At 42.5% G+C, this 14,367-nt stretch overlaps 1 protein-coding gene across 2 annotated transcripts in view; it reads right to left on the minus strand.

The window, feature by feature from the left end:
• Positions 1 to 1,037: 1,037 nt before the first annotated feature.
• The window catches only part of wwp2 (WW domain containing E3 ubiquitin protein ligase 2), a 260,110-nt gene continuing 246,780 nt past the window's right edge, over positions 1,038 to 14,367 (minus strand). For both annotated transcript variants that reach the window (XM_038806387.1, XM_038806386.1), the window contains 4 exons: positions 11,995 to 12,099; positions 7,938 to 8,034; positions 6,528 to 6,600; positions 1,038 to 2,811 (listed from right to left, as the gene is read on the minus strand). In XM_038806387.1, coding sequence (XP_038662315.1) covers positions 2,712 to 2,811; positions 6,528 to 6,600; positions 7,938 to 8,034; positions 11,995 to 12,099 — 375 coding nt within the window. In that variant the 3' untranslated portion in view covers positions 1,038 to 2,711. The remainder of the gene's footprint in view (positions 2,812 to 6,527; positions 6,601 to 7,937; positions 8,035 to 11,994; positions 12,100 to 14,367) is intronic.

Raw genomic sequence — 14,367 nt, forward strand, 5'->3', positions numbered from 1 at the left:
AGTTTACCTTCCTTTGAAACAGTCTCTTTCCCTAAAAATGAGCTTTTCTTTAATCAACTACTTCAGTCCTGGCCGTACTTATGTAATTGTTAATCATCGTCTGAAACCTTCTTGGGCCGGATGGTGTTTGCTGCTGACCTTGGACTCAAGCAATCTTCATGGTGAGAATTTCAGTTTGAAGGAGGGAGCATTTCCCCCTCAGCCTCAGCTTGATCCAGCGGGAATGGTCCAAATCTTCCAAACAGAAACAGGGGTTCCAACCCTGAGCAGACAAAAAAAAAACTACTCATTTAACTTCCTCCAATCTTCTGATCGTGGATCCTGCGAAACTCTCTCAGCGCAGGAAACCTCAGAGAGAAACCTCGGGGTGGAGAATCTGCACAGAAGCCATGTCACTTTTTTATGCCATTAGCTGCCGGATTCTGCTTATGCAAGAGTTTAAATGTCCCAACGCTTCTTGTTGTGCAAGTGAATGAGTCTAAAGTGTATGGGTAAAGGTGTAGGTGTGTGAGCGGGTAGGATGGGTGAGCTAAGAGCGTAAGCAGGTACGGTGGGTGAGCTAGCGGGTAGTGTGTTAGTGGGTAGGGTGGCAGGTGGTGAGGTTGGGGGGAGGTCCTCAGGTGCTGTGAGCTAGTCAGGTTCGTGAAGTGGGGGTCAGTTGTATAGTTACCTAGGAGATAGGCTAGGAATTGTCTGTCGCACATTTACTGGGTGACGATGCAGGTAAGTAACCTTGAATGTCAAAAGTCTCCAACCCTAACTCAGCACTGGAAACTTTTCATGGAGGGCCCTGGGGGGCAGGGGATGGGAGGACCCAGCAGAAGGTCAAACTTCCCGGCCAATTCCCACGGAGTCAGTTTGTGTGTGGGGCCCTCTGAGAGGTCCCCAAGTGCATTCTGGGTGGATGCGTGTCTGTGTCTGCCTGATCTGCGCCAATACAATATCAGAACAAATTGTGAATTATTTGGACACAGCATTCATTTGTGTAATATTTCAAACTGCAATTCTTCCCCAAGAAATTGATTTTATTCTAAATCTACTCGGTAACTTTTATTTTTGAAAATGCTTCAATTATTTAACATTGCTCGATTCATCTAATCTCAAAAAAGAACAAAAACACAATAGGTGCTGAAAATTCAAATGTAATTCATAACATGGCAATTCAAAAACTGGGAAATTTTGTGAATCCTGATTTCAAAAATCTTTGTCCCTTGAAAATATCCAGCTTACAGTCTCAGCACAATGGCTTATTATGCACCATGCTTCATTTCTGTACCATTATAAAAGCACACATGTTTTACCACAATTGTGCACCATACATCAGCTATTACATTCACTTAAAACGTTTTCATAAAATCTCTATGATTTTTTTTGCTATTGTTCCAGAAAGACAAATATACAATTTTTTGTACATAATATCTGATCTAATTTTGAAACAAAATAATGTCTTGCTTCCAAGGGATTTCGTTCTCCTTTTTTTTTGATTATACAACCGATTTATTTAAGTAAAATACTGAACATTTTCTCTACCAAAGGGTGTGAAGTTATTAATCGAGCAATGCTTTGGCAACAGAAAAGGTAAAACTAAGCCAACCTTTTATTAGCTGAATTTTTAAATTGACCCATAAAATACCATTACTTTAGAAAAATTAGCTAGAATGTTTGCCGTGTTTTACCTTTTGACAGCATAGCCAACATGTTACACAAAACAAATGGATGGAAATGAGGATGCACCATTAAAGGCATTAGCAAAGAATGACTCTAATCTCAAGAACCTCATTTAGCCCCTGTGCTTTCTTGCAATTAATTCCATTTTTAAAATCTACTAATTAAAAATATTACCTAATATATGATTTTAAGACAAGGCTTGTCAAAATTGTTAAATTCGTCTTCACATCTGTCTGAAATTTCACATTTCATTCCTGAAAATAAAAGCGACCCAGCACTTCCATTCATCAATGGAATTTTAAGTGAGAAAGATTCATTGATTCTAATGTGGCTACTATAATACAATTTAAAATACCAATCTTTTAAAAAGGCAGCGGTGTTGGATAATTGCTGAAGCTACACAGCTATTATTATAGCAAATTTTCTAACAACTGTAAGATAAACACAATGTCTGTTGCGGGTCTCCCTGTTTTATCTATGATTGCCAAAGCAAACGAAAACTTGTAGCTTTGTTTATTTTGAGCATTTCCTCACAGTTAAACACAATCTTTTTAACAAAATATTTATATCATGATTGCAATCTTTACAAAAATCACAATTGTAATTGTCATCTATCACCAGAATGTTTCGCATTGACCTTGAAATAAATGAAAATGAATGATCATTTCCCATTCTTATAACTTCTAAATTCCTTTTCATATTATTGAATTCATCCAATTAGCAGTCTTTGTTGACTTGGTCTGACTTAAAAGGGAAATTGTCAATTAAAGAATTATTGCAAAAATATATTATTAAAATTACTTTAAGCTAAAAGTGATTCAACTTAAATTGACAAATAAATGTGCATTATTCTTCAGTAAACCTGTTGAATGCTAGCATCAACAGACAATGATATTGTGTTGCCTGGATACCAATTAAAAAGAATATATGGAGTCAAAGTGAAGCTAGTTCTTCATGGTCAGCACAATCTTCTGAAAGGTCAGCAAAGTTGCTTTGATTGATGACTTCTCTGTAGCTTGCTGTATGTACACTGGAAGAAAACATTACTCTTGACCAAAGCCTTCTGTTTCTTCAATGGCATACAGTAGCTTCTCCTTTAGCTGATCGTAACTTTTGTAAGGGGGGAGATCCAGGCGATTAAAGCTGCAAAAGTACAAATGAACAGTGATAAACACGAATCATATTCCAATACCATGCTAGTTTTAAAAATAATTTCAAAAATCCCTCCTTCCAAAAAGTGTCTGGTTTCCTGGATCTGTCTGAATGCAAGTTGAATCCTTCTCAACCACATGACTGTGATTGGAACAGATTGATAAAGCATGGATTATCCGTTCATGCGGCTCAGTGCCGCCTCGAACGGAGAATCTGCGGGAGGTTTACGTGAAAAAAATCGGCGTGAACCCCTCGCCGTTTCTGATACCGGTGAGGGGCTAGCACCGGCGCCGACTGAAGCACACGCCTCCCACGCCGAAAGCGGCTGGAGAATGGCCGGGTCCTGGGTCGCGCATGCGCACGGCTGACAACCTGCAGCGGTCGCGCCGTACAACATGGCGCCGGTCATGCGTGGACCCAACTCGCCATCCGCGACCCCACAGGCATTTACATCTAAAGGGCTGGGGTGTAAATGTAGAGAAGTGTTGGTGCAACTGTATATGCTATTGGTGAGACGGCACCTAGAGTACTGTGTACAGTTTCGGCCCCCTTATATGAGGAGGGATGTAGTTGTATGAGAGGCAGTTCAGAGGAGGTTCATTCGATTGATTGCAGAGATGAGGGGTTTGTCTTATGAAAAGAGATTGATTAATTTAGGCCTATACTTTCTTGAGTTTAGCAGAATGAGAGCCGATCTAATTGAGATATACAAGATGATGAAAGGTATTGACAAACTAGACGTGGAGCAAATGCTTCCTCTTGTGAGGCAATCCAGAACGAGAGGTCATAGTTTTAGGATAATGGGAAGCAGATTTAAAACAGAGATGAGGAGAAATTACTTTCTCAAAGGGTCGTGAATCTGTGGAATTCACTACCCCAGATTGTGGTGGATGCCAGGACATTGAGTAAATTTGAGGAGATAGGCAGATTTTAAATTAGTAATGGGTTGAAGGGTGATGGAGAACAGGTGGGAAAGTGGAGTTGAGGCTGAGAGGAGATGAGCCATGATCGTGTTGAATGGCGGAGCTGGCTTGAGGGGCTGAATTGCCTTGTCCTGCACCTTGTTCTCACATTCTTATGCCTTAGTAAACACTTTCTAAATGTGCCGTGATGTACCCCAGAGCCAGAAAGCTCAGGTGCAGTGAAATTGCAATTAGTTTCAGCATTTCATTTAATTGTAGTGATTGGAATTTACCATTACAGGATTGGGGATAAAAGGAAGAGGAGTAAAGAAGAAAAGTCACACGTTCATGTAGTCATAAACACAGTAGAATTATCAAAATGAGCTTTCTGCTCTGATATATTGTCAATCGCATAACTGGAAACAGAAATGATGCGTGGACTTTATGAGAAGCAAACGTGTTTTGTCCCACAGATGAAAATTAAAAACGCTTATTGTCACGAGTAGGCTTCAATGAAGTTACTGTGAAAAGCCCCTAGTCGCCACATTCCGGCGCCTGTTCGGTGAGGCTGGTACGGGAATCGAACCGTGCTGCTGGCCTGCTTGGTCTGCTTTCAAAGCCAGCGATTTAGCCCAGTGTGCTAAACAGCCGCTAAACAGAGGTTGTGTCTGGAATTCTCCAGCCGTTCACTGGCAGCGGGATTCTCTGGTCCTGCCGGCAGCTCACCCTTGCCCGTGGAGTGGCTTCAATGGGAATTCGCATTGACAGCAGCGGGAGCAGAGAATCCCTTCGGCAGCAAACGGCGTGCCGCCTTCTTTCACCGAGGAACAGACGGCTGGGAGGTCGGAGAATCCCGCCCTATATATGTGGAAAACGTGCTGCGGGCTGGTAATAAATATATTTAGCGGAGCCTATTTTACCTCTGATGCATTTTTAGATTGTGCATTCACTTTGCCATTAAGTCAGTTTCCATCCAATGAAAACACAGGTCTGTCAAAGTTACGTTCAGCTCCAAACTGGTCAGAGCCAGAAGAAAGGAAAAGGCAATAGTTTGTTTTACTTTGGGAAAGCAGAGAGAGATTAGGTAAGAATAATAGGTAGGTGAGATGAGTGGAATTAAGTGTTTATTTAATTATTTTAAAATTGTATAAGTGGTATTGTAGAAAGTTATTACAGGAATAAAGCTGCTCCCAAAATTTCCATAGCATTGCTGCTGTAATGTTAGTGTTTCCTTTGGCACTGAAGTGAATAAATTGGAAACTTCCCAACCAGGGACGAGTCTCTTTTGAATGTGCTGCCCATAAAGCAATGAATAAAGCCATTTAGAAAATTTGGAGGGGAGCTTGTGCTCAATTTTAAATCTTTAAGAACAATGTATAACAAAAACTAAAGGGTCACCTTTTTAACTTTTATTAAAACAAGATTTATTATACTTTGTATACTTTGAGCACTGTTTACATTGGGATTAGATTTTGAAAAAGTGCCAATAATCTCGGTGAAAGGTTTCCATTCCTGGTGTTTATTTGTCTCTGATGTCCAAATAAAGAGCTATAGCTACACATCAAAGTAAAAGAGGGTTAACTGTAAACTGTGATATACATTTGTCTGAAGTAACAGAGCCCAAATTCCAGATGTAACCATACAACTATTTGCATTTGCTATAAATATTCCAGAACAATGGGACTCATACAACATTTTATTTCTTTTTAGTCCATTCTCTGTGGTGAGTTATTTGATATTAAGGCTGTGGCCAAAGTGCTAACATTGCCCTTTGAATCCCTGAGCTCGGGAGTGGAAAATCACTGTTTCCACTCCAACTATTCACAACTTTGGTGTACCCAGTTTGAGCTTTGAGCGTTACCGAAACCCTCATTCTTGCCGTTGTCACTTCCAGATATGACTATCCCATGCTCTCCTGGTCAGTTTCCTGTCCGTAAATCTTCATAAAACCTCAGCTCATCTAAAACTGCTGCCCATATCCTTTCAGCCTCTCCACTAGTCTTATAACCTACTTCTTTGATTAGGCTTTTTGTCACCCGTCCTAATATCTCCATCTTTGATTTGGAGTAAATCTTTGGACTAATTACACTTCTGTGAAGTGCCTTGGGATATTTTCTATGGTTAAAGGTGTTAGGAGTTGTTATGAATGGCAAGCACAGGTCTTAACAGTAAGTTTCCATCCAGCCTTGTTTTCTTTTCGTTGTTTTATTACAGCTGGTAAGAAGTTCTGTTATTGCACAATTATAGGTTAGGGCACTTATTAAATTGTTGATTATGGCTGAGGGATACAGATCTCCCTGTGTTGAATTGAGGCAAGATTATTTTATGCAGAAGCATTCGAAACAGTATCAGGTTAAAACAATACTAACGATAAACTGTTCACATGTATTTTACTGCAGTTGAAAATGAAATGAAATGAAAATCACTTATTGTCACGAGTAGGCTTCAAATGAAGTTACTGTGAAAAGCCCCTAGTCGCCACATTCCGGCGCCTGTTCAGGGAGGCTGGTATGGGAATCAAACCGTGCTGCTGGCTTGCCTTGGTCTGCTTTCAAAGACAGCGATTTAGCCCAGTGAGCTAAACAGCCCCTAAGTTCTGAATTGCACTGGAACTGATCAAGGGTTAAAAAAAATGAGAATCTAGCCTGACGGACACGGCAAATAGCTTGCTTACCCTGCGGCCTAGCTAATTGATTAAATTATATTGATTTGAGTAAGTGCATTTTCAGAGAACCGTTTCACTCATAAAAACTATTTCTATATTTGTTTTCATTTGAAAGAACAGGTTAATTAATTGTTATTTACCAAGTATGACTTCTTGGAAGCCAAAAATCCTTTCCAACTTTATCGATGCAGAATTTCTGTGGCCCGTTGCTTCCTGCAAATAAAAGGCAAATTGTATGAAAAAAACATTTGTGGCTCAGTATGTTTCAATAATTGGGTATCAGGGATCCATTCTCTCTGCTTGATTTGCAACTAAATCTAGCCAAACCTTGCGACTAGATGAAAGCAGAATAGAAAAATGCTGGGAATCTCATTTAAAAGCTGAATTACTCCAGGTGAGTTAAAGGAGGATCTTTAGTAACTTTAGAAATAATAAATGGAAGTGCAGTGGATCACCAGCATACAGAATAGTGGAAGGAATTATTGTTCATCCAATTCCCATGGTGCCAAGTTCCTGTTCTCAGTCATTGGATTTTGTTTATTGTCACCTGTACCGAGGTATAGTGAAAATTATTTTTCTGCGAGCAGCTCAACAGATCATTAAGTACGTGAACAGAAAATAAAATAAAAGAAAATACATAATAGGGCAACACAAGGTACACAATGTAAGTACATAAACACCGGCATTGGGTGAAGCATACAGGGGCGTAGTGTCTGAAGTCTGGTAACAGCAGGGAAGAAGCTGTTTTTGAGTCTGTTCATGCGTGTTCTCAGACTTCTGTATCTCCTGCCCGATGGAAGAAGTTGGAAGAGTAAGTAAGCCGGGTGGGAGGGGTCTTTGATTATGCTGCCCGCTTTCCCCAGGCAGCGGGAGGTGTAGATCCTGGAGTCAATGGATGGGAGGCAGGTTCATGTGATGGACTGGGTGGATTTCACGATTCTCTGAAGTTTCTTGCAGTCTTGGGCCGAGCAGTTGCCATACCAGGCTGTGATGCAGCCCGATAGGATGCTTATCATTGCGCATCAAGAAGGGGACAGTTACTTCCAATTCAGAATGAGCGGGATGGGTGCGGTGAGTGCATTACCATGGCAATCAACAAGCATCACATGTATGCAAATGAGCTGCTCTTTTGGCATCAGCGATCAAATGAAGACAAAAGGTTCAACCCCCCCCCCAACACACACACACACACACACGTGTGGCATGTTTTCCCTTGGCAGAGGCAGCTGGCCATTGTCCACTGCTGAGATCTTCCAGTCCTGCCGAAGGTGAAGGTATTTTGCGTGCCCCGTCTGTCCTGCTACTAGGGGACCCGCCGGAAAGGATTGACTTCAGCGGAATGGGAAGATCCTGCCAGTGGGAAGGCCCACAAAACCCCACCCACAGTATTTAATGTAAAAAAAACACAAGTTACACCAAAAGTCTCAACGTGTTAAAACCTTCATGAGGGCTTTGTGAAATATGAAACTTGAAATATTGTTGGTAGTATAATGCAGAGTCATAAAAATTTAAATAAAACTTCACAAAAGCCTTGGAAAATAATTTCTTACCTATTAACTCTGCAAAACCCCCAACTGGCAAACGACATGTGCCAGTGACAAACTGCAATAATCTGATTCTCTTCTCATTGTCCATTTCTTTTACAACCTGATTACAGAATAAGAAAAGAGCATGAGGCAACTGCACTTATAATCGGCAAATTATCTGCATTAACATCATCTCAAGTTAGGTTCATTATAATTCCTTTATTCAAAGGACCACTGAAATTATAACAAAGAAAATCTCTGCAATGATGGGCTCCTCTGAAGCTTTATTGGCTGAAGGCACTATCCAGTACAACTCAAAGCCATACAGACCAGAAAGTTCCCAAGTTCAAATACCATTCAGTGCTGAGCTGGCTGACATCCTGCACATTGCCACTCAGGATGCTAAGATCCGACTCTGGTCAGCTTCTGATGAAAGGTCACAGACCTGAAAAGTTTACTCTGTTTCTCTCTTCACTGATATTGCCTCTGCTGAGTATTTCCAGCACTTGCTTTTCTTAATTCAAGACTTCCAACACCTTCAGAAGTTGCTTTTTTTTTAAATCAGTGATCATTCAGGGGAAACGAAGGTGACAAGAATGAAGGGTTTTGAATTGGTGATGATCATGTTGATCCAGTCACAGTGCAGATGTTTGAAAATCAGCTGTAGTCAGAATTACATCTCCAACCTAATCCAACACAAGTGATTTTTAGTTACTGCATTCGGAATGTCCTGAGGTCATGAAAACTGCAATGCAGATTTGCAATCCAATGAATCAAATTTCCAGAGCAAAGCAGAGCATGGCTTCCCGAGAAAGCAATCTCATGTTGTTCGGAACTCAAATAGGAGAAGCCCTCGAACAATGAACAAGCAGCTGAGTTCTGTGATTCTATTTTGGTTACTCAAGCAGCAGAGCAGCTGGGCTGTAGCATTAAGAAACCACAAAGCTGTAAACTCAATTCCTAGTCATAAAACATGCTGTGACATCACTTAGCAATAGCTCGGGAATCTTAATCCTTTTCTGTGCCTTACCCGACATCTTTGATTTCCATAATTAGTTTTCATATTATATAAGGCGTGACACATTTACAGCAGCAGGATTTATTGCTTACATCCCATTGTGTTGTAAAATGAGTGTCATTTAAAAAAAAAGAATACTATTATACATTTATTTATTTTTCAGCTTGGCTGAACAGCTTAGATGCATTTCAAATAACACACCCAAAGTGAATAATCATGTCATCTAAATAGAAAAATCGTAGTGCTGTCCTTACGCTATTTGTGGACCCTTCAGTTTGTGCACAAAGCAATTGTTCAGTTTGTACAAGGTCCACACAGCAGTTTAGCCTCATTCGTACCTTCAGCCAAACCACCAATTTCCAGCTTTTATCTGATCTGCTGCTCACCAAATTCTCAATATCAGTTTTGTCCTTTTGGGACCTGTCTTCAAATTTTAATGCTGAGAATTTTATAAATTGCATCCAAATGTGCCCGCTACCCTTCCTCCATTTTGTGGTGCCCCTCAGACCCCTGCACGACACAATCACGCTGATTAAACAAATGGTGGTTGTATTCAAAGTCTGTCTCTTTCAGGGGGCTGGTTGTTTACTGGAGGCATTTAAAAAGATAACAACCTATATTTATGTAGCGCCTATAGCGTAATGAAACATCCCAAGGCTCTTCATTATAAAATGCTGAAACGCACAAGGTCAGGTGACCAAAACACTTGGATTAAATAGTTAGATTTTAAGGTGTGTCATCAAGGAGGAAAGCGAGGTAAACAGGTGGAGAGAGATAGGGATAGAGAGAGTATTCTAGAGCTTGGGGCCCAGGCCACTGAAGGCCTGGCCACCAACTGTGATGCAATGAATCTAGGGGATGTACAAGTGGCCTGAGTGAGAGCATATCCTTGAGAACAGTGGTGCTGGAGGAAGTTACAAATATAGGGAGGTGTGGGGCCATGGAGGGATTTGAGAACGCGGATGAAAATTTTAAAAGACACTGCTTGACACCTGCCGACGCAGGTCACAGCAAGAACAGGAGAAATAGGGGACCAAGACCTGTTGGCACAGGGGGGACAGGGTTTTGGATCACCTCAGGTTTACGGAGGGCAGAATTTGAGAAACCAACGGAAAATTTGTTGGAATAGCCGAGTCTAGAGGTAATCAAGTGTGAAGAACTCATGAATTTGTTAATCTCCATCAAGACTATTAGTTCAGCTGGCCTTTCCTTTACCCTATCATTGGTGGCACAGCTCTCTGCTGTCATGAAGCTAGTCACTAGAATTACCATCATAATCCCGTCTACCTCTCCATCTTACTTTCCTCCTTTAAAACCTTCACCAAGCCAATCTGTTTGACCAAATTATTAGTCACCTCTTCCAGTCCTTCTCTTCACAGTTCGGGATCTATTTCCTGATGTATAACTGAGAAGAACCTTTTTTTATATCTTAAAATTACTTAGAGCAGTTCAGACGTGGATCTCCGGAATTGATGTGAAGTTTCTGAACTTTCAATGAGTAAAGGTGCAAACAGCAGCCAGGTTTCTGGCACTTGGCCTGTCGGGCAGCCTGAGGCAAACATGAAGTTACTGACCTAACATCGGAGTGTGAGCCAGTGAAGCCTTCAGCAAGGCGAAGAGGCGCTGACCAATGGCCGTCGAGGGCAGTGACTCTTGACCTCCAGGTCAGGCCAGGTGGGCGACCAAAAAGAACAGAGGCCACCAGGCCAGATAACCAGCAGCTGCAACCAGCCAGGAGCACACGTGGTCGTCGAAGTCCAGGTAAGCGCCAGTGTCGTGTCTCAGGGGATTAGGGAGCAGTGGCCAGCAGGAGTGGGCCAACTCGACCAGAGCCAGAGGCCAACCAGGCAGAGCTAAGAGTGAGAGGGCTGGGCAGCAATTGGACCGGGCAGCAAGGGTGTGAGCACAGAGGCCAGGTCAGATAGCCAGCAGCTAAAGCTAACCAGGAGCACATCCAGCCATCGAGAGTCGAGGCCCAGCTACCTGAATGAGAGCCAAGAGGTGAGCAGAACATCAGTCGGGAGGTACAAAGGTCAGGTAAGCGGTGGCGTTATGTCTCGGGGAGTTGGCAGCAGTGACCAGTGGGAATCATAGAATTTACAGTGCTGAAGGAGGCCATTCGACCCATTGAGTCTGCACCGGCCCTTGGAAAAAGCACCCTACCCAAGCCCACGCTTCCACCCTATCCCGTAAACCAACTTAACCTTTTTGGACACTAATGGCTATTTATCATGGCCAATTCACCTAACCTGCAAATCTTTGGACTGTGGGAGGAAACCGGGGCACCCGGAGGAAACCCACGCAAGCACAGGAATCGAACCTGGGATCCTCGAGCGGTGAAGCAACTGTGCTAATCACTGTGCTACCATGCTGCGGGAGCGGGGTGACTCAACCAGAGACCAGCCAGGCAGCAGGGCTGACAGTGAGAGGGCTAGACCAGGTAGCAACCGGACCAGACAGTGAGGGCAATAGAGAGCAGAAGCTAGGCCTGATAGCCAGCAGCCAGCCAGGAGCACACACAGTCGGCAAGGGCCACGGTCAACGCCCAGCCACCCAAGTGAGTTCCAAGAGGTGAGCTGTCAGGAGGTGCAAAAGAGGCCAGGCAAGTGCCGGCCTTGTGTCTCAGGGAATTGGGGAGCAGTTGCAAGCGAGAGTGGGGCAACACAAGTTCCAGAGGCCTGCCAGGCAGGGCTCGGAGCCATTGGGGGCAGGGCTCGACATCATTGGGGCAGGGCTTGACATAATTCGGGCTGAGCTCAGTGTCATTGGGAGGGGCTCGGTGTCATTGGGGGTGGGGCTCGACATCGCTGGGGCGGGGCTTGGCATAATTGGGTCAGGGTTTGACATCATTGGAGGTGGGCTCGATGTCATTGGGGGTGGGCTCGGTGTCAATGGGGGCAGGACTCAACATCATTTGTGGACCCCTGCAAAGAGGAAAGTGCAGGTCCCTCAAAAGTGTAAGTCTGCCTCTGGGCAGCAGCTATGAAACCAACCTTAACAATACAAAAAGTATTCTCAATTCTGATCTTTCCTTTGACCTTTTGAATGAACTGGGCTACCCACCTGCCAGAACCATTGGATAGGCTTGCTGTTCTTTGTGTAATGGCGATAGATGGTGTTCTTCTGCCAGTCGGACAGGTCAATTTCTTGCATTCCACACAACATTAGCTGCAAATAAATGAGAACGTATTTAATTGCCATCTCTGGCTAAACAGATGGAAGCAAAATCATGTACGTTTGGTGGCAAAAAGCTATATAGAGGACTGCAGGATATTAAGAGCTGGTGATTCAAAAATAATGCACCAGGCTATTACTAAAGTAGTTTTGGAAAACTTAAATAGAGGAAATAATGGATTACAAAATAGATAGAAAAACCCTGACTAATGAGGAAATAATTTGAAGTTGCAATTGAAGGAAGAGTGAAAAGGTTAAGAACAAAAGATTCCAAAAAAAACAAGAACACAGTGAGTGAATTCAACCAACTAACACATTATTATTTTTATTAAATAAAATGTGCAGAATGTGCAAACTCCACAAGGACAGTGACCCGGGGCCGGGATCAAACCCAGGTCCACGGCGCCGTAAGGCAGCAGCGCTAACCACTGCGCCATCCTGCCGCCCCTCACAGACTGCATTTGTTGAACTCAAATATTAAGTCCGTAAGGCTGTAACGTGTCTAATCGGAAGTTGAGGTGCTGCTCCTCCAGTTTGCGTTGGGCTTCACTGGAACATTGCAGCAGGCCAAGAACGGACATGTGGACATGAGAGCAGGATGGTGAGTTGAAATGGCAAGTGACAGGAAGATCCGGGTCCTGCTTGCAGACTGACCAGAGGTGTTCTGCAAAGCGGTCACCCAGTCTGTGTTTAATCTCTCCAATGTGGAGTAGACCGCATTGGGAGGAGCAAATGCAATAGACCAGATTGATCTATGGAATAATACAGTGCAGTAAAATTTTTACAATTGTACTGTATGTCTGTAAACCTCTTTGGAGCTTACAGGAAAGCAACACCACTTTTAATTATAATGAATATTTACGGAACATGGTTGAGAATGGGAGTTTAGAATAAAAGGTAAAGTCGAGGTGAGACCACATCCAGATGATCCATGATTTAATTGAATGATGGAACAAGCTTGAGTCTCCTCACGCTTCTCAGTACAACATTCCTTCATACTGGGTTGAAGTAAGCTTTCCTGTGACCATTTGCTGCGGAGAAAATAATTTTAAATTGGCCAAAAAGCTAAAAATGCTTATCTCTAGAAATTTAAAGTTCTTTATTGAGTATCTACTTAAAATCATGGCTCTATCAAGATACAAAGATTTGTTGTGTTTTGGTATGTTGATAAGTCCAGGAATGTTACACCAGCTTCCAAAAGAATTAGCAATTATTCCAACAGGAAAGGCTCCCAGCTGAACCTAATTAAGATAGGATGATATAACACGAATGCAGTCCTCAAGTGAAAGGTCAGGAGGTAGTGAACCCTACTGAGAAATTGAAACCCAAGTTTAAAGTTCAACCTCAAGAAACCTAATCTTTCTTTACCCTTCAAACTAATAACCCGTACACTATTTTTTTCTAAAGTTATGGGGGCTGCTATTCACTTTCAAGTTATCCACCATCTTGAAAGTTCTTGCCTAATCCAGATGAACGTACAAAAAGAATGGTGAGAAGACCATCAGGCTCCATCAATGCACAGCCTACCTGTTAGCTAGTGCAATCTTACCTGCCGCCTCTCCAATTGCTGGTAATGATCGTTCTTTGTGGAGACAAGAGACCCAGGAGAACACCTTAAACTGATTCCAGCATTTTATGAGTGTCAAAAAGGTTCCAGCAGGCAATAATTATCCATGATGTATCAGAACACATGCTTAACTAGCATTCCCTCTGTTCCAATACGTTAGAAGCTGACAGGAACTGCACCATTTCCATGTAGCAGACTGATCCTGAAGACTACAGACTTGTTATTCCCTTGTGACAGTGTGGCTTTTGAAATAGTTACTCTACTCATGATCACATTCACATTTTATCCATTTCTGGAAATCTGCTTAAACACTTAGATGACTCATCCATCATTACCTTGGATATTTCTGGTAAGTCTGGCACCATCCAACACTTTGCCATTATATGATCTCCCACAAATGCTAGAGTTGCCCCTCAAATTGCTCAATTTTTCTTTTGTGCTTAATGGTTTAGCATCTGAATCTTTCTCTATTAATACAGCAGTTCCCCCTCATTCCCATTGTTCCTATTCATAGCAATAACCTTCTCTGCTCATCAGCCAACTTATTTTGTTTTTTTTTGTGGATGACTTCACTCACATTCATTAACCTCCTTCAGGTCAAAGTTTCTGTTTGAAGCTTTGATTTTTTTCCACATTACATTTGCTGAAACTCCATGGGCGGGATTCTCTGAGCCCCCGGGGGAGGGCCAGAGAAT

This window comes from Scyliorhinus canicula, chromosome 9, assembly GCF_902713615.1.
Source record: "Scyliorhinus canicula chromosome 9, sScyCan1.1, whole genome shotgun sequence".
Classification (NCBI taxonomy): domain Eukaryota; kingdom Metazoa; phylum Chordata; class Chondrichthyes; order Carcharhiniformes; family Scyliorhinidae; genus Scyliorhinus; species Scyliorhinus canicula.